We start from the raw sequence: 20485 nt of genomic DNA on the forward strand, positions 1-20485 counted from the left end.
GGGAAAGAGAAAGGGAAAGTATGATCTGATGCAATGAATCTTTTAATCACATGTCAATAAATTGTTCCACTTGTAAATCAAGCAGATGAAACATATCATAAATATCAATCTACCTGTTTTTTTCCACTGTTAGTGAATGTATGCATGGTCTTGAAGAAAGGTCTTGTATATAGAGACTGACCAGAGGTATCCTGAAGCATGTGAGCTAGGTTGTACTGTGGCAATGAATAACAACAAAATTTCAATGTCTTATAATAAAATTGCTTGCTCACTGCACATGTCCAACATGGGTTGATGGGCGGAAGGGCTATTCATGTTTCAATTCATTTAATTATCACACCCACTCTATGGGACAGGCACTATTATCCTCCTCTTTTTCACTATGAGGAAACTGAAGCTCAGAGAGGTTGAGTAACTTACTCAAGGTCACACAGCTCATAAATAGTAGATCAGGGATTTAAATCCAGGCTCCAGAAGCCACTCATCCTTGCATACCACGTATACAAAGGATTTTAATTCTGACTATGGTAGGTTAGTGGGGCAGGATGAGGTGGGGAGGTGAGGAGAGAAGTAAAGGGAGCTTCCAGGAGGAAATTGAGCTGGGTGTTGCCCAGATGGACACAATATAACCTCCCTAGACCCAGTTTCTTACCTCCAAACAAGTGGGACTGATGAGATTATCTCAAAGGCCCTTTGAATCTTTTAATCACTTCAGAATTCGCCTCTTGTGACATCACCAGAAATAGCACAAACAGAGCAAGCTTCAGAAATCAACACAACTGAATTATTAGCTGTGCGATCTTTGTAGAGTTGTTTACTTTTTCTGAACCTTAGTTTCTTCATTGATGCAATAAGAAAATCCTCATGGGGTTGTTGTAAAGATTAACTAGTCTATGCTAGGCACAGTGTATGGCACATAGGAGGCACTCAATTAATTGTAGCCTCTCCTTCCCCCTTACTTTTTCTTTAACTGAATATAATCTCAGTTCTTGAACTGACCTAAATCTTAGATCATTGTGTGCTGGCTACACATTAGTAGAGTGCCATTTGGGGGTAGATAGCAAAACAAAAGAGGATACTTGAGGGTATCAAATATTTTCTAAAATATCTGTTCTAATTTGCAGAGCATTTATTTTATAGTAAATGCCATTTGCTTCTCTTGATCCTTTTGATTATATAACTCAACTAACTTATTAAACAGTCACATGATAAACTGGAAATCAAGAGGTGAAGCTACATACTATTCATAAGCTGTGACTGGTATTGCTCAGGAAGCTTTTGGTAGCTATTTCATGGGTTATGCAAAAAGTGCATAGTTAAAAGAGTTTAAAACTTTGTAATGTCACATACTGAAATAAACATGTGACTGGAAGTAGGAAGAAAAAGTCTTACCCAAAAACCCTTTTGCCATAATTTGCAGTTTAATTATCAAAGACAGAGATAATAAGATATATATCCATAGAAAAAAGTAAAGAGACAAAGATCATATTGATATACAAGAGAAAAAAAAAGAGATAAAATCTTTAGGTAAGTAGGTGTTTCATTTCTTCTTTCTGTTATTTTATTAACCAGAATACATTTTTTTTTAACCAGCTCTGGCTAAAAAGATTTGAGGCTTTTCTTTTTACTTCTTTTAATTGAGGTTTAACTTAAATACATTAAAGTGTGTATACTCAAGAACTTTTACATGTGCATACGCCCACATAACCACTACCCAGATCAACATATAGAACATTTCTAGCGCGCTTGAAAGTCGTCTACCCCCTTCTTAGTCCGTACCCGCAAGGTAACCACTATCCACATTTTAAATAAAGCAGGTAACAAAAATAGAAAATGATAAATGAAAAAGTAAAGGAATCCTAAACATGATTTTTTTTTTGTTTTCTGGTATGTGCTAGACTTTTTCTTTACAAAGTTTACATTGGCGGTTTACTAACCATTAGGTACCCAAGGATCTAAGGAATTAGCTCACTAGGTGGTAAACTGAAAACCATAGCCTGCAGCTTAAGAGAAGCAGCAGCCTTCAAATTCTTACTCTAGAAGAGTCATATGACCCATTTCTTTCTTCTAGAGCAAAATGATTAAAGAAAGCATCTGGAGAATTAAATCAGATTGTTTGCCACCTCAGTATCAACCTAAGTGTTGACTCAGTTAGGTCTAAGCAAAAATTCTGCCTTGTGGTTAGCGAAGCCAAGATAAGTAATAACAGGGAGTCACTTAGACCTAAACTCTTGGTTGGGTCATGAAGCTATCAACTCTGCGCATGCCCCTGATTTGACACCAATGGAGCATGAGCTTTGAGTCATTTTTCAAGTAACTGTGGTATTTTGACATTCTTGCATACATTGATTTTCACCCCAGCGTTCTGTAACTTTCAGGTCATTTAATAAATTTGGGAGTACAGTGAGTGACAGAGGATACCCTACTGAGCAGCCAGACAATCAGATCCAAGAGTCCGGTTCATTAGATGCCTAGCCCAACAACTGAACTAACATGATATTTCACTTTGGCCAGTACTGTGCACTGGCTATCAATAAATTATCCAAACAGGGACACCTTTTGAGAGTGAAAGGGGCACTATCATAATTATGCCAGAACTGCAGGACTAAATCAGGACTGACGCAAGCAAACCAGGACATACAGTCAGTCACCTTAGCTATCACAAGCCTCCAGTCCATAAGAGTTCATACTGATTAACTCTCAATTCCAATGTCTCCTTTAATGGTTAAGCTAAAGCTTTTACAGTGGCAAAGACATCTGAGAGAGGAAAAAAAAACCCAAGGACACATGAGAGACTGTAGCTGAGTTCCAGCAAGTTAAACATATCAATGCCACTGATATAAGGATGTAGCCTCAGCTTCTGACATAAGGAAATCAGCCTGAAGAGGGCTGAGGACTCAGAGGAAGAGAAGTTACATCTCTCGCTTTTGTAAATCTGTCTAGCATGTAATAATACTCCACAAACCGTCTTTACATACTGAGGGCTGATGAACTAAGGGAGGGCAATACCCTCAATTTGTTAAAATATTATCCTGGTTAGTAATAATGTAATAATGATAATTAGTAGTTTATATGACTTGAGTGCTTACTGTGTACCTGCATAGTGTACTAATTCCTTTATATATATTTGCTCTTTAAACTCCCCAGTGGTCCTATAAGATAGATACTACTGCTATTCCCATTCTTTTCCCACGGAAATTGAGGCTTAGAGGAGGTTAAGTCATTCTTCCGAGGTAGTATGATGCATATTAGGACTCCAAGATCAGTCTGAAACCAGACTCCTCTACTCCTCCCAGGGCTCTTTAATTGCCAGATAAACTCACTCAGCTAGCTCAAACAAGGGGATTTGTTTACTGACAGGATACCACAGGAAAGCCCTTGGACACCAATAGCAGAAAAGCAAATACTGTAGGACCACCTGGTGCAGAGGATGGGGTGGCGGACAACTGAGAAGCTAGGAACCAAGACCATTCCCACCAGCTCTCATCTCCTGTTTCTTTGCAGTGTCTACTACAAATTTATACAATATTTTTTTGAAATCTGGGGGATTGGGACTCTATAGCACCAAGCATTTCCAATGTCTGAATCTCCCTCTATTATGTCTTATTAAAGAACTTATATATTTTTTGATATGGAGGAAGAATGAACTTTTCATTTTGCTGACTACTACTAAAAATAAAAATTAAATTCTGATTTTAATTAGCCTGTGATCCTAACACACAGGGAAACATTCTGTTTTCATCTGGTATGCTTTTAAAAGTAGAAATGAATGCAAAGAAGCACAAAGCCCTACAGGAAGGAGGTCAAGGCCTTAGGTTCCCAAAGGAATAGATTTGCATAATTACTCTCTCCTCATGAAATTTATTTAAAATTGTCATTTTGCAATTGGTAAATGCAACATTTCTGTGTAAAAGATGTTTTGTTTTGTTTTCCCCCTAGTTCTTATAGTTAGTCTATGTAAGGCAGAAAGTGATGTAGCTATAACCGTGAGGTTTAGGGTCCTTCCCTTAAGGCCAGCGTTCTGTTACTTCAATGCCCTGTTTCATGAATAGATTCATATTCTGGCACCAAGCAAAGTGCTTGGACTAGAGCCCAGTCCTCCTGACTTCCAGTCTAGGGCCTTTTCAATAAGTTGTGCAGATGTCTGGGGGGAGGGGCAGGGGGAGGGGGTGGCTCGTGTGTGACCCAAAACAGTGGAACCTGAAGAATCAAAGGGCCATCTCCCGCCCCTCCCACCATTTTACAGCATGATGTTACTTGGTCCAAGTGTCTGGTTGTGACATATGAAGGTGGCAGTTTTTGACTAAGGTTCTGTGTATCTATGTTTTGTAAATATCTGCATATTGAACTCTCCCATTGGACTGCAAACTCACTTATAGCAAGCAGGTGCTTATTTATTTTTTATATCTCCACCACCCAGAATATAGCCTGGCACATAAAAGGCATCAAAAAAGTGCTGATTGGAGGATAGGAAAGAGGGGAGGGAGGGAGGGAGGACAGACTGCACAATTTGCCTCAAATGTAGGGTCTATTTATAAGGTTCAGCCACAAAATAAAAGCAAAGTGAATATGTAGCTATTTGAGAGAAATAGAAAAACTTTCTTATTTGCCTGAGGTATTTGTTGGTTCCTTCTCTCATGTTCCTTCTTTGCCAGGTTATTTGTTGGATAAATTTTTTAAATGAATGGTACTACATAGAGAACAGATTGGAAGATAACAAAATGCTAATAGCAATTGTCAGAAAATGTGAAAGTATGTGAAAACAGAATGAAAAGCAATTAAAAGTGTGCAATATTGGTGACATAAAGAAAAATGTAACTTGCAGAAACTACTTTAACGATAATTAAATATTACCTGCTTTAAAACAATGTGCTGATTGCCCTGCCTTGTCAAAACATTTCACAGGGAGGAAAACAGAACATGCCAAGCCGGGGTGCAAGGAAAGAGAAAGACCAGTCTTCATATTAACAGCATGGCCACTAGTTCCCAAAACAGGGAAAGGAAGTAGCTGTATGGATGTTTCTCTAAGAAAATATGAGCGATTCCATAACTTTAAAGTGTTGCCTGTGGGTTATAAACGGTAATTCTTGGACATGCTCCGGAGCTAGACCATCTGGGAGTCATGGGACCTCTCTGACCTGTTTGAGGCGCTTGCACTCAACTAGCAGACAAGTGAGAAGTACCACAGGCCAAAGGTTTTCCTTTCTAAACGGGGAGGGAGGGCTCAGGAGAGATTTAAGTTACATTTCTTTTTCATGCACTCTTTTTTTCCCCCTGATAATTGAAAAAAAAAAAAAAAGACCAATATTATTCAAATCAACATCTCAGGTCAGCTAGAGTTCCAGATGAGTGTGGTTGAGAACCACTGGTTGGAAACAATCACCCAACGATTCATTCATTCATTCAACACATATTTCTTGAGCATCTAACATGAACCAGGTGCTGTGGATACAGTGGCTAACACAACAGACAAGTCCTTTATTTTTGAGAAGATTCCATTCTTGTAGGAGAGGACAGATAATAAACCAATGGGCAGAGGAGATAGTGTCTCTCTGAGACCATTTCCCGCAACCTTCTCTTCCCTCCTTATACGCCAGGCACGGTGTAGAACAGTGGCCTTCTTGCTGTTTCCTAGCATATGCCAAGCTCAGCCCTGCCTGGAGGTCTTTCCCCACGCCCTTCGCTCTGGCTGGCAAGCTTTGCTCCCAGACTTCACATGGCTTCCTCCTTCCCCTTCTTCAAGTCTCAGCTGAGATGTCACCTGTCAAAGAGGCTTCCCTGATCATCCTATGTAAAACAGACCTCCCTCACTCTCCCTGATGTTCTATTTTATTTTCTTTATATCTCTTATCTGTTGAAACGGTGTTATTTATATGTTACTTTTTTATTTTTGATAAAAAAGTAGAATGTAAGAGCCACCACAGTATGGTTTTTTGCTTGTTTTGTCCATTTCTAAATCTCACGCGTTTAGAACAGTGCTATTAGAAATGCCCACTTACTCACATGTCCAGTGACGAAGTGTCTGGAGTCAGAGGACCTAATCTCTTATCTGCACTGTGGTAGCTGGTCTCCAAAAATGGCCCACAGTGAGCTGCACTCCTGGTATTCACACCTTGGGTAGTTCTTTTGCCTTGAACCTGAGCTGGCCCTGTGGCTCACCTGTGACCAACAGAATGCAGCAGAGGTGAAGACGCCTGATGTCCTAGGCTATCTCATAGGAAGGCTTGCAGATTCCATCTTGATATCATGGAACATATGCTCTGGAGGAAGCCAATCACCAAGTTAAAAAGTTCAACTATCCTGGGACTGCCATGCTGTAAGGAAGCCCAAGCTAGCCATGTGGGGGGCCATGCAGAGAGACTAAAATGCTCAGCTAGTCCCCAGCTGTTCCAGCCATCTCAGCTGAATCATCAGATATGAGGGTGCACATCCAGCTCAGAAGAGCATTCAAATGACTCCAACCTTGGGGGCCCTCTGACTGCATCTGCATGAGAGCCCCCAAATGAGAACTATCCAGCTGAGCCCCATCAATCCACCGTACCATAAGAGAAAATAATGCATCATTGTTTTAAGCCACCAAGATTTGAGGTGGTTAGTTTCGCAGCAATAGATAACTGCAAAATGCAGCCACCAAAGGTAGTTCTAGATTCAGACATTTCTTTCTCCACAAATACTACATATGTCTAAGGATCCTTGGGCTTTGCCCCCCTCACACACACTCTCCTCTAAGGCACATGTCTCTGCCTTTAATAAGCTTTGTTTTCACTGTTCACTTTCCTACTACCCTTTATAAGCACCCACTGGGAGTCAGAAAAGCTGGGTCTTCATCCTCATGGGACCACTGTAATTTTGGCCAAGTCGCTAAACTCTCTGAAGCTTGGGCTCAGAAAAATGATGGCAGGGATTTGATGTTTTAATTCTGTTGGATGCGTGGCAGACAACCCCTTCCCTCAAACTGAAACTAATACAGAACAGAAATAAATGAGAGAGATACAAGTGGAAGAGTTCTGACTGAAGCAGGACAGGCTGTATATTGGAGTAGTGGTTAGAGGTAGGGACTGCAGTCAGAAGACCTAAGCTCAAATGCTGGCCCATCCCCTCACCAGTCACCCCAGAACCCGGTGTGAAAACCACTATCCTGGCTGGTCTCAGAGGCCTCCCCACTTCACATTGTTGTGATCTGTAACATTTACCACACAGAAAACAGACATATATTTTAAAACTTCAGTGTAGATTTTAATTTATTGTTTATATGGTATCATTTATTTTAATTTAAAAACAGAGTATTGACCTGGAAGAGTTTTTTATTGCTTCTGCTTTCTCACAGAATCAGATTTATACTAGTTTTTCCCAACTACCATCTGCCCCTAGAGCAGTAAGCCCTTACGATCTTGCCTCTTCCTCTCAACACAGGTGCTAAACTTAGTTCTTGCTTCATCCCTAGAGAGAGGAATAGAGTATTTCAAATTTCCCCATCTGCAGTATAACTTGGCTTGGGAAATACTGGTTTAAAACCATTCTATTTGATTTTTTAAGATTTTATTTTCAAATGCCTCTATAGTAGGAGATTCCATAGCCTACTAGAATTTCCCATTCCCATGTTTAATGGCTGTATTCATTTGGAAATTTCCCCTCATATTTGACAGAAATCACTCAATAAAGGTCCCCTGCATATAATGCTTCTCAACTTTCATTTCTACAACTTTTAAAATGTCTTATAATTAAGTTCTTCAGTGTCACTGTACAGCTCTCTTCTTTTTTTTTAAATTTTTTATTTTTTTAAATAAATAAATTTATTTATTTATCTTTGGCTGTATTGCGTCTTCGTCGTTGGGTATTCATTGCTGCGTGTGGGCTTTCTCTAGTTGCAGCGAGCAGGGACTACTCTTCGTTGCAGTGTGCGGGCTTCTCATTGCAGTGGCTTCTCTTGTTGCTGAGCTTGGGCTCTAGGCGCGTGGGCTTCAGTAGTTGTGGCTTGCAGGCTCTAGAGCACAGGCTCAGTTGTTGTGGCGCATGGGCTTAGCTGCTCTGTGACATGCAGGATCTTCCTGGACCAGGGCCTGAACCCGTGTCCCCTACACTGGCAGGTGGATTCTTAACCACTGGGTCACCAGGGAAGTTCCATGTATAGCTCTCTTCTGAACTCTCTCACTTTTTCCCCATTTTCTCCTCTGCATAGTAACCTTAAATTGAAAACAGAAATAGTCTGAAGAGTGTTCCTGGATTCTATGACTTATGATGTATATTAAATATTATGTGTAGTTAACTTATTACAGCACTTCCAGGTTTCATCTTGGTAAGAGCATCAACATTTTCTGAAACATATGTCATCAGACAATATGCATAAAATTACAGGCATGTAATGACACTTTACATGTGCTTATATTGGCTAATAAACACATACCCCACCCTGTGTTATAAATTAGGTAACTTCTTGACCATACATTGCAACCAAATAGCCACTCAAATCTCCAAACTCATATTTGAACTCTGCCCCAAAACTATGGACAGATGCACAGTGTTTCTAATCAATGTTAAAAAGAGACCGCAATCTGATCGATATTGTTGACCGAAGAAAAACTACACAACCTAAAAGTTTCAAGTTGAGTTTTATTCGAGGATCTTACTGAGGACTATGGTCCAGGAGACAGTCTCTCAGATAACAATGAGGAACTCCATCTCCAAAGAGATAACAGAGGATCCAGGATATATACAAGTTTTTTTGCTGGGGAAAAAAAACCCCAAAACAACATGTAGTCGAACATCAAAAGATTACTGCTAATCACAAAGAACAGATATCTCAAGTTAATGATTTTAGTGTTTTTCTATGTATGCGGAGATACAAGATGAGAAGTTCACTGAAATTATTCCTTAGATACACATCTTAACTATCTAGTATCTAGGGCCAGTATCCAAAGCACAGAAAGCTTCCTGGTTTTCCCCATCCTGAATTCCCCATAGGGCACACCATAAGTGAGTACCTGCAGTGGCTAATGGCTTGATCCTTACAGAACAGGGATGGCAGGCAACATACTTTGTCTACTGGAATGTCAGGCAACATTCTCTGTTCACAATATTCTAAGCTGTTGAATAGAAGCCCCTACCTCCTGAAAGGTTATGGGTTAGGCATTATCTACTGGAACTGCTTCGATAACTGGAAGAAATATTGGCTAGAACTTTGATGTCAGAAACAAGAAATTATGTTCCCAGAGGCTTGGAGGAAGAAAAATAGAGGGTAGGATTTTTTATTGGTGCCAAATCAAAGAGTCCCCCAAAATGTATTTTCGACATAATCTTATGTCTCTCTTTTATGACGACAATGAAGTTTCCCTATCATTTTACTGCTGCTGCCTTTTTTTATTTTTTTATTTAAAAATTTTTTTTTGCTGCTGCCTTTTAAATACTGCATTCCATTTTACTGTAGAATAGCCCAAAGAATAAACAAATTAGGAAGCTGTTTGACAATGTCTTTTAAACTCAAGCAAGCACCACTAAGTAAAATAACATTGTGTACTAACTCCTTTCTAATTCCTCCCCACTAGGAAAGGGCTATTGACTATTTTCCCCACCTGCTGCTCCTCCAGTCCCTCCCTAGCCCACCCCCACTGTTTTCTCCTTTTCTCACTTAAAACCACACTACTGGAAGTCCTCATCACATACACTGAATAACAAGTTTCAGGGCAACTAAGTGCTCCTTAACTGAGCTGTAAGCCCATGCGGGGAAGCTATGAACACTTGCCCTCACTAACGCATCAAAAGAGGACTGGTTTCTGAAAAGGTTAAACATAGCACTACCAGAAGACCCAGAAATTCCACTCCTAGGTATATACCCAGAAGAACTGAAAGCAGGGACTCAAACAAGTATTTGTATATCAGTATTCATAAGAGAATTATTCACAATAGCCAAAAGGTAGCAACAACCCAAGTGTTCATCAAGAGATGAATGAATAAACAAGTGTGGAATATACATACAAATATTATTCAGCCAAAAAAAAAAAAAAAGAATGAAGTATTAATAAATGCTACAACCTGGATGGATCTTGAAAACATTATGCTTAGTGAAATAAGCCAGACGCAGAAGGAAAAATATTGTCTGATGCCATTCACATGAGGGTGCTAGAATAGACAAATTCATAGAGACAGAAAATAGAATAGAGGCTACCAAGGCCTGGGAGAAGGTGGGAAGGAGGAGTTATTGTCGAATAGACACAGTTTATGTTGGGGTGATTTTTTAAGTTTCGGGTATAGATAGTGGTGATGGTTACATACATTGTGAACGTATTTAATATCACTAAATTGTACACTTACCAATGGTTAAAACGATAAATATTATGTATATTTTACAGAAATAAAAAAATTACTTACGGGGCAAAAAAGTCAGTTCTGATCCAAATTCTGCAGTGGGGGTAGCTTGAAGGGCACCTGAGTTTTAAGGTGAGAGTCACTACCCAGAGTTTGGGACATTCTAAGCCCACTCCCACCCCGAGTATGATGGTGAGCTAGAGAAGGGACCTAGAAGCTGAAGGCCTCAGTAATGTCCATAAGAAGTGACAGCTATGGACACCAAAGAGATGGCTTCCAAGCCTCCAGGTCACCCAAAGCCTTCCCCACCCTGCCCTGCTGGGCTCCTGAAGCCAGGGGGTCCGTGGTGCTCAGGTAGGAAAAAAGAGGGAGAGAGAGAGAGAGTGAACCGACCAAGGCAACTCAAATGGAATTTCTGTGAACTTTTTTCTTTTACTTATTTTTCAAGTGTCATGAGAGTCCATTTTGGAGCAAGCAGGTTACAAAAAGATGCTTTTCTTCTCTCAGACTAATATATAAGCTAGTAAACGTAGAAGTAAGAAGAAAACTTTGGAAAGGACTTGAACCTCCAAAATGTTTGAGAAGCACCTTAACTATCTAGGGCCAGTGTCCTGCTTTTCTCCGTCCTGAATCCCCTCAGGGTGTGCTGTTGTGGCTGGCTCCAGTGGCTGATGGCTTGTTGGCAGGCGACATTCTTCCTCCACAACATAAACACTATGGTTGCATATTCTTTGTAATTATTCTTAAATCTAAAATTAATTTTAGAAGAAAATCCGAAGGCAGCCCCAGAGCATAACGTTAGTAATTTTTTCCCAGCTATAAAGTTAGGCCTCTGACAATAAGGTTTTTTTTCAACAATAAGGTTTTATATTAGTTATTCTTATTCTCAACTACTCTGTAGCAAATTACAAATCTACCAACACATACGTTATTTGCTATTGCAGGGGAGCAAAGTTTGCTACCCCAAAATGCATCCCTTTGGCATGCAGATTATTTCAAGCTAAAAACAAGCAAGGCCCAAAAGATTTGGGGAAGAATCTTTGAACTTTCTCCTAACTGCCTAAAAAAATTTAGATAGAAGACCTGTTCCAGGAAGGGAGCTGTCACCGTAGATTACTACAGTATACTATGAACTAGGTGTGTAGACAGGGAGGAACCTAGCAAAGTCTGCTTGTTGAAATTCCTCTCTGTGTTCCATTGTTTCTGTATGACCCAGCAAACAGTTTTTGCCACCCATTTGCTCATTTTCATCTTCCTGTGAATTGCCTTCCTTCCCTCAAACAATGGAGCCATCCACAACTGTGCACCCTGAGGGGATTCAGGATGGAAAAAAGCAGGACACTGGCCCCAGACAGTTAAGGTGCATATCAAAGGAATGATTTCAATAAGCCCAGACTCTTGCATCTCCCCATACATAGAAGAGTGCTAAATTCATTAACTTGAGATGTCTGGTTTTTCTTTAATTAACAGTAATCTTTTGACTACCCGGTTTTTGTTGCCAAAACTCGTATATATCCTGGCTCCTCTCTTACCTCTTCCGGGAAATCCCTCAGAGCTATCCAAGAGGCTGTCTTCTGGACTTAAGTACTCAGCAAGTCCGCCAAATAAAACATAATTCTCAACTTTTAGGTTGTGCATTTTTGTTTTGTTTTTTTCAGTCAACGCTATGAAGTCCCAAACCCCTGCCCCATTCTCTTCTCTCAGGTGGCACATAAGCCTCGATTGCCTAACTTGTCCTTGGGCCTCATTTTCTTAGGGAGCCCCCTGGACGCAGGTAATTAAATTTGATTTTCTCCTATTAATCTATCTCACGTCAAGTTAACCCTTAGACCAGCCAGAAGAACCTAGAAGGGCAGAGGGAAGTTTCTTCTCCTTCCCCACTCTACTAAATGGGTGTTTAGAATAATGGCTAGAACATGGCAGGTCTCAAAGTTCCTTAAATGAGTACGTGGATGCTTCAAACACAAAACGTGACAGAACCAGCAAGGCGGGAAGAGGAGGCTTCATTTTATTGGTTGGGCGCATTGTAAGCAAGTTGCTGGTGAGGTTTTGACGGCTGCTTCTCCACGCTCCCCTCCGCCCCTACCAACTAGGAAGGGTCAACCAGGAACTACCTCTTATTGCCTCAGTCACTGAACCGACCTATTGTTTAAGCTCTGACAGGCAGTCCTCAAAGACACTACATCCTGCTTGAATAATTTAGGCTGGGGCACAGGCCAGACCACAAAGCGCATCTGTGCAAGAGAGAGCCTCACTCAGCCCTGTCGCTTCCAGCATCTACAGCTGGCCGCCCATTTTTCATACCCCATATTTACAGGCGGGGGAGAAAAAAAGCCCAGTTTACCAGGAGGCTACTTATACGGCGCCGGGTTAGGCATATGTTTTACCTGCTTGGCCAATTAGCTTCCTCTGCCCGCAAGACTAGTTCAACAGGTTTCCTTTTTCTCTTCCTCCGCCTCCTGGGTTGGAGAAAGAGGTTGTCACTTCGCTTCGACCCTCCCCTTCCCTCCCTCCCAGCTCTGCCCCGCCAGCTCGGACCAATCGCGCCGGCTCGAACGTGTGCAGGTTGGCGGCCCCCGGCAGGGCCGGCCCGGATGCGCCGAGCGGCCCAGGGCGCAGGGGAGGGCGCGGCGGGTTCGCTGGGCCTGCGCCCCGGACAGTGGGAGTCGGGGAAGCGGGAGGAGGAGGCTGTCTGAAGGTGCCCTCCAGACGCGGCCCTGATGACTGAACTACAGCAAGATGTGGACGACACAAAGCCTGCCAAAGTGCTCGGGAAGAGAGAGAGCAAAATTGGCTCAGCCCAGTAAGTATCCTCCGCTGGATCCCAGCCGCGGCGGTAGAACGCGCGCTGCCCAAACTTCTCTGCCAGGGAAGAGTTGGGAGTGGAAATGGTTTTCTGGAACTTTTAACGTGGACAGAATTGTGGCTTGAACTCTTCCTGGGGCGCCCGGTCTCTTTTTTGCCCCCGATTCTGTAGTAGAGAAAAGGCACGGCAGCGTTTCAGAAACGCACTGCAGCTTGCAGTCCGGTGGGGATGGGAATTATTTGAGCCGAGAGCACGACCGGTGTCTTATAAATCCCAAGGGAGGTCTGGGGCGACTCTTCAGAGCTCCAAGCCACATCAAGAAGCAGCGCTTAACATTTATTCTAATTGTCTTACATCTTAATGACTTGTGTGAAGATGCAGCTGTCCCGTAGATGTCGTCTGGTCACTAGCTTCACAAAGATGCGTATTTTGTCATTCGATTCGGAGCGTGAGGGTGTTCTTTTTTCCCCCATCCCTTTCACTGTTTCCCCTCACGAGAGAGGAAAAGTAGTGGAAAATATGAAATACGCTTTATCTTTCCTCCTCAAAGACTGCCTGCCTTTGTCGAGTACTTAACACAAACTTGTTATACGCTTTTTTTTTTTTTTTTTGGGGGGGGGGGGGGGGGGGGGGGGAGGGAGCAAAGTGAACATAAAATAAAACATCAGATATTGCGTTGTGACTAGTACTTAAAAAAATTATTTTTTTTGTCTTTTTTTTTTTTTTTTTGAGGGAGGGTGTGGGAGTGGGGTGAGGGAGCACAGTGAACATAAAATAAAACATCAGATATTGGGTTGTGACTATCCTCCCAAAAGATTCATGTGCGTAATAGGATTTGCACATTGTTTGACCTATAAACTCTTCTGGTTTAAGAAGCTGAAAACTCAAATATTTGATCACAAGGATTAGCTTCCTGTAACGAAATTTACTTATCTTACGTACTTTTAAAAATCCAGAAGTATGGTTATTTATGTGATTGTTATTCCCAAACTTTTCTTTTAAAAAAGAAAAGAATCTTTAAGTGTTTGGTCATTTTCTATATCACTATAACATTAAGTGAGACTGAGGTAAATATCTAAATAAGCCCAATTTTAATTTTTATGGTACCAAGCTGTGGGGTATCTAAAATGCTTTATTGCTACTAGTATAAAAAAGATGACAGACTATTTTAATAGTAAAGATTCAATCCAAAAAAAAGGTTAAAAAAATTCAATCCTCATCATTCATTATTTCAGCATTTACTCAATTTTAAGAACACAGCCTGGTTCCACATAAAGGCTTGTGTTTGTAAAAGCATATTCCACCCATTTATTGAAGTTTGGGCCGACCTTTTAGGAAAAGAATAGCTTTTATTAGCTGCTTTGAATTGTGGTTTCAGAGGCTTTGGTCATATTCTCTTCATGTGTCTGCTTTCCTTGGCTACCTCAGCATTGTCAACTTCAGCTGATGTTCTTTCCACTTTACTGACTGAAAAAAGATGATTGAGGAAAAATTGCTCTAGGTATAACTCTCACAAAATGTTCTTGTTTCCTTACCCAGAAATAAAATCCTTACTTTATACTAATAATTCAAGCCCAAGAAAAAGGTGAACCAGCAAATGACATGTATTTCCTTAACCATTCTTTTATAAACTTTACCTCCCTGCAGAAGAGGTGTTGTGGCTAGTCAGGTCACCATTTCATAGATGTTTGAGGTGACAGGAGTGGTAAGTGGCACTGGCAGGACTGGAACCCAGGACTCTAAACTCCTGGATCAGAACTCATCCAAAGGCACTATTTATTTCCAGCTACACAAAGCAGAATGATTCAAGCCCACCCAACAGCTGTTAAGTTTTAAATCTTCACATTCCCTCCCAGTCCTCAAGATATTCAGTCAAGGAGAGCATTCTGATTGACTGAAGACATCTGCTATAGCATTAGACTAATTTTGTTAAATTAAAATTCTTTAGATGTTGAGAGCATAATTAGGTAGAAGAAACACAACCACCTTGAAGCTCAAGGCCCCGAACAGCCAGCCCTTCATTTGGAACATTCAGTTTCACAAATTCATTTCAGTTCTACAAATGGGAATACCTACTATTTGTTCAATAACGGTGGGCAATACAAGAATGAATGTGATTTGCTATCCGTCTTTCTGTAGCTCCCAGAGCAGTGTTGAGGGGAGCCGTGTATGTATATTACAGTACCTCAAGGGACGATGGTGGCCATTGCCACATTAAACACACAAACAAGATATTATAAAAAGTTTGGCCTATAACTGAATCTTCTCCGCAGTTAGGATATGTACCCATCTGGCAGTCTTCGGTTTATTGAGTCTTTGGTTTTTCCCCCGCAAAGTGGTAATTCCCAGGCCTACTAAAGTCACTTCTGATTCAATCCAAGATTTTAGACCCTCTTTTTTTCTGAGCTCTTAAACTCCTGCTTTGGTAACAGAATAAAAGTAATTTAAAGACACAGGTAGATACATTTTCACAGTGATCTATTGGTGTGATAATTCCATATTTGAAATCATGTTGAGTAGCAAAATGTTTATGCTTGGAAACCCAGTCTAACTTGTCTGTTTTGAATTTCATCTTAGATTAATCATCACTATAAGCTCAAAGTTGTTGAAGGCTGAGTGTCCCAAGGGACATTTTCTTCAAGAGTGTTAGAATGGCTTGCTCCTCCCCATTCTCTGCATCTGTAACTTCACCCACATGGGCCTCATCACCTAGGACCTTAGCCTCTTAATTAATAATAGCTGCCAATTATGGAGAATGCTTGCTATGTGACAGGCTGTATGCTCAACACTTATTCATTGTCATACAGAATCCGGTCGATACTATCATTATCTCCATTTTACAAGTAAGAACACTGAAATTCTGAGAAGTTAAGTAACTAGCCAGGCAGAGACACAGTTAATAAGAGAACAGCTCAAATTCAAGTCCAGGACTCCTAACTCTAGAGCTTGACCTTGAATCTTTATCCCTCCTCCTATGCTCTAGAATCTATGACGGCCCTCCATGACCTACTCTTAAAAAACAGCCTCCTCTGCCAAGAATCTAAGACCCTTAATGATCTGGACACACATAGACCATTTCAACCTCATTTCCTAATCCTGGTCAGCTTGCACAGCCTCTGTTGCCAGCCACACTAGCAGCACTGTAATTCAGAGGCGATAATGCAGAAGAATAAGGAACATGTGTGCCAAACGTAGTATTGAATCAGGTTCCCTCATTCTTCCCTCCTCCTCAGCTCTCTGTTACTTTGCTCAAGCAGTGCCCTCTCTCGTCTCTCTTAAGATACTTCTGTAAATCAACTCGAGCTTTCCTTCATTTAAAGCCTCTCCTAATCACTGGCCATACTCTCCTCTTGCTTACCAGTGCTCACCTTGCATGTATGTGGTCAGCCCAGAGAAGTTCACTGCTACTACTATTACTATATATTAACAGTTAATGTTTATGTAACGTTTAGTGTGTACGAAATACTGCTCTAAGTTATTAACATATATTAATTCACACAGTAGTCCAGTGTACATTAGTTGACTGTCCCCAGATAGATTGCAAACTCCAATCACGTTTTTTCTTATTGAATTTCTCAAAGGACTCAGCAAATAATCACTTTCAATAACTATCTGTTGGTGAGCTGTGGAGGCTGGGATCCCATCCCCCGCTGATTAAGGTATATAATATGCTTACAGCTGACTTTCAGTTTGACGATCTCAGGGGAAGTTATACTCTCAAATCAAATTATCAGTAGCAGTAGAATTTTTTTTTTATTGTATCACAAGAATCTTTGATGTTTACTTTAAAGTTTACTCATGGTGGTGTAAGTAGCAGTAGAATTTTTAGGTACATTTACTTGCCCAAGAACTGTGACTTATTTATTCATCTTTGTGCTGGAAGTGAGACTGCACATTTACTCACCACCAAAATACATATTCAGTTTAAAAAAAACAGCCCACCCCCCTTTTTTTTTTAACCAAGAATTGGTAGTTCTAGCTGCATATTTCCTTTCGAGATCCTGGTTTTTCCCTACTTTATCTTTTTCATTCTTAATTTTATGTTCACGTTGCATAGATATTTCTAACATAGCCTAACTTTTTTGACACACATTTTGTTAGATACACTTTTATTTCTTAAAGTCTCTGGCGGATCTCATTTAGGAATCGCCTCGTTACTTCCAATGAATTTCAAAAAGTATCTAAAACTAATACTGATATACTTCTGGGCAGTTGATTCATATTTCAAATAATGAATTACATCACATGCCACATTACAAACTGTAATGCAGTTTGAATTTTAAACATTTAAAATTTAAAAATTTGGGATGTAAGAATTCTAGAAATTTGTTCAATTTCATATGTGTGGAGAAAGAGAGGGTGGATGTATGCAGTATAAGCAGTTTACCTTAAAAGGAAGTTCTCTGGGATTATCAGGAAATAATAATGATTTGGGGCACATATTTTGACTTTAAAGAGTAAATTCAAGCAAAAATAAATTATCTTAGTCTTGTGCATATTGTGGGTATTTGACAAACAGAATAAGAGTTGCAGTTGGGGACTGATCTTGCATTGGAAGCAAGAGGAGCAAAGATGAATAATTATTGAGTATAGCTCGACTTCTTAGTGCTTGCTGAAGTCCAGACATTGAAAGTGACTATTTAGCAAGAAAATCTCTGTAAATTATCTATATATTATATATCTTTCCATATGTGTGTTTGTATATTATTTTTCTTCTTTAATTCTAATTTCCAGCTCACCAAATCTAACAGATTACCCAGCATACTTTTTTTTTTTTTTTTTGCGGTACACGGGCCTCTCACTGTTGTGGCCTCTCCCGTTGCGGAGCACAGGCTCCGGACGCGCAGGCTCGGCGGCCATGGCTCACGGGCCCAGCCGCTCCACGGCATGTGGGATCCTCCCGGACCGGGGCACGAACCCTTGTCCCCTGCATCGGCAGGCGGACTCTCAACCACTGCGCCACCAGGGAAGCCCCCAACCAGCATACTTTTTAATATAAACTTTGGGATAAGAAGAAAAAATTACAGCATTAGAAAATATTAAAATTATATTAAGGTAAAACAATCAATTGAGGAGTTTGAAAAGATGGAGAAAAATAGTGTTCTGGTTTTAAATGTTTTGAAAAGAAATTTAATGAACCAAATCAGCTCCATGGCTCAATGTTAATATCATTGGAAATTGCTGATTTGTCAAGGCAATACAGAAAGAGGTTAAGAATGCAGGCTCTAGGAAACTAGGATCCGAAGTCTGACTTTCCTATCTCCTAGAAGTTTGGCCCTGGTGAGTTGCTTAGCACCTCCAAGCTTCATTATCTGTAAAGAATAATAAAGTCAGCTGTGGGAACTCCCTGGCCATCCAGTGGTTGGGACTCCACGCTTTCTCTACCGAGGGCGCAGGTTCAGTCCCTGGTCACGGAACTAACATCCTGCAAGCTGTGCAGCGCAGCCAAGAAATAAATAAGTAAATAAATTTAATTAAGGCAGATGTTTCGATTAGGCTTGCCTTGAAGTTTAAATGCGAAATGTCAGAAATTCACTTCACCTAGTGCCTGACATGGTCAGCGCTCCATAAGCCATAGCTGTGGTGATCCTCACTGTTGAATGTCTGGGACTGTGATAACCTAAATGGGAGGGAAGTCCAGAAGGGAGGGGATATCTGTATGTGTATGGCTGATTCATTTTGTTGTGCAGTGGAGGCTAACGCAACATTGTAAAGCAACCATACTCCAATAAAAATTAATTTAAAAAACAAAAAAAAGAAAATGTAATTAAACAAAATAGTCACAATTCAAAAGGCCTAGTAACTCTTAACAGTCGCAGGCACCAGTGTCCTATTAAGTGAGCCTCTGTTGCATCAGCTACACCTACAGGGCACTTTGACAGCCACTGAGCATTTCCATGAATCCAACATGGCATCTTGGTTTTTAGTTTATGCTGAAGGGATCTCATGCCGTAACTCTTTAGTGACCTACCAGCTTATTTAAATGTTGCTTACTGATTTGGTGTTCTCACATCTGTTGTCCAGTGCTTTTACCTCTGATCCATTGGTTTCTACATCCTGCATCCTGGCGCTGAGCTTTCCTTTCATGGCTCCTCAACTTTAAACTGCTGAGTTGTTTCCATTTGCTGAACTTCAGTAGACCCTCCCCTTCAACATCTTTCTAGTTCTTTAAATGCCCAGCTTTAGGCATTTCACACATTTCCAAGTGGCATAAAGCACAGGTCCTGGAGACAGACTCCTCCACAGCCACCTGAATGACTGTTCTTCCTTCTTAAAAGAGCGTGTTTTTATCCGTGCTCTTAAACTTGATAATTTACCCTTAGGAGAGAAGCAGAACCAACTTAAACTCCATTCCCTACGGTAAACTAGTTGATATGTTCTCGTTGGTCATTCCATGTGTGTCAGAGGTTCCCACATTCATGATGGGACATGATGTCCCAAGAGGCAGATTATTTTTAACAGGTTTATTGAGACATCTTTTACATATCATAAAATTTACCCATTTCAAGTGTACAATTCAATGACTTTGAGTAACATTACTGAGTGATGCACCGTCACCATACCCAGTTTTAGAACATTTTCACATCCTCTCTCCATTAAGATCCCTTGGGCCCGTTTATACTAATTCCCATTAGTATGACATAAAATGTACTTAAACAAAAGAGTCAAAATTCACCCCCCACCCCAGCCCCAGGTAGTCACTAATCTATTTTCTATCTCTGTAAATTTCTCTTTTCTGGGCATGTCATATAAATGGAATCATATATAATATGCAGTCTCTTGTATCTGTCTTCTTTCACTTAACCATCATGTTTTTGTTTGTTTGTTTGTTTGTTTGTTTTTGGCGGTACGCGGGCCTCTCACTGTTGTGGCCTCTCCCATTGCAGAGCACAGGCTCCGGACGTGCAGGCTCAGTGGCCATGGTTCATGGGGCCAGCCGCTCCACGGCATGTGGGATCTTCCCGGACCGGGGCACAAACCTGCGTCCCCTGCATCGGCAGGCGGACTCTCAACCACTGTGCCACCAGGGAAGCCCCAACCATCATGTTTCTGAGGTTCATCCATGAAGTAGCATATACCAGTGGTTCATTCCTTTTCATTGCTGAATAGTATTCCACTATACGGATAGGCCACTCTTTTTTTTTGATTCCCATAGGTTTTATTTATTTATTTACTTTTTTAAACATCTCTATTGGCGTATAATTGCTTTATGATGGTGTGTTAGTTTCTGCTTTATAATAAAGTGAATCAGTTATACATATATCCCCATATCTCTTCCCTCTTGCGTCTCCCTCCCTCCCACCCTCCCTATCCCACCCCTCTAGGTGGTCACAAAGCACTGAGCTGATCTCCCTATGCTATGCAGCTGCTTCCCAC

At 40.8% G+C, this 20485-nt stretch overlaps 1 protein-coding gene across 2 annotated transcripts in view; it reads left to right on the top strand.

Moving 5' to 3' along the window:
• The window catches only part of GRAMD2B (GRAM domain containing 2B), a 108138-nt gene that overhangs the window by 25512 nt on the left and 62141 nt on the right, over nt 1-20485 (top strand). Inside the window, exon 1 of one of the 2 annotated variants that reach the window (XM_007463724.1) lies at nt 12856-13105. The exons of the other annotated variant lie outside the window; for it this stretch is intronic. Coding sequence (XP_007463786.1) covers nt 13023-13105 — 83 coding nt within the window. The 5' untranslated portion in view covers nt 12856-13022. Of the gene's footprint in view, nt 1-12855; nt 13106-20485 lie in introns of those variants that run through there. 2 annotated transcript variants of the gene reach the window in all.

This window comes from Lipotes vexillifer, unplaced genomic scaffold, assembly GCF_000442215.2.
Source record: "Lipotes vexillifer unplaced genomic scaffold, Lipotes_vexillifer_v1.1 scaffold1616, whole genome shotgun sequence".
Classification (NCBI taxonomy): domain Eukaryota; kingdom Metazoa; phylum Chordata; class Mammalia; order Artiodactyla; family Lipotidae; genus Lipotes; species Lipotes vexillifer.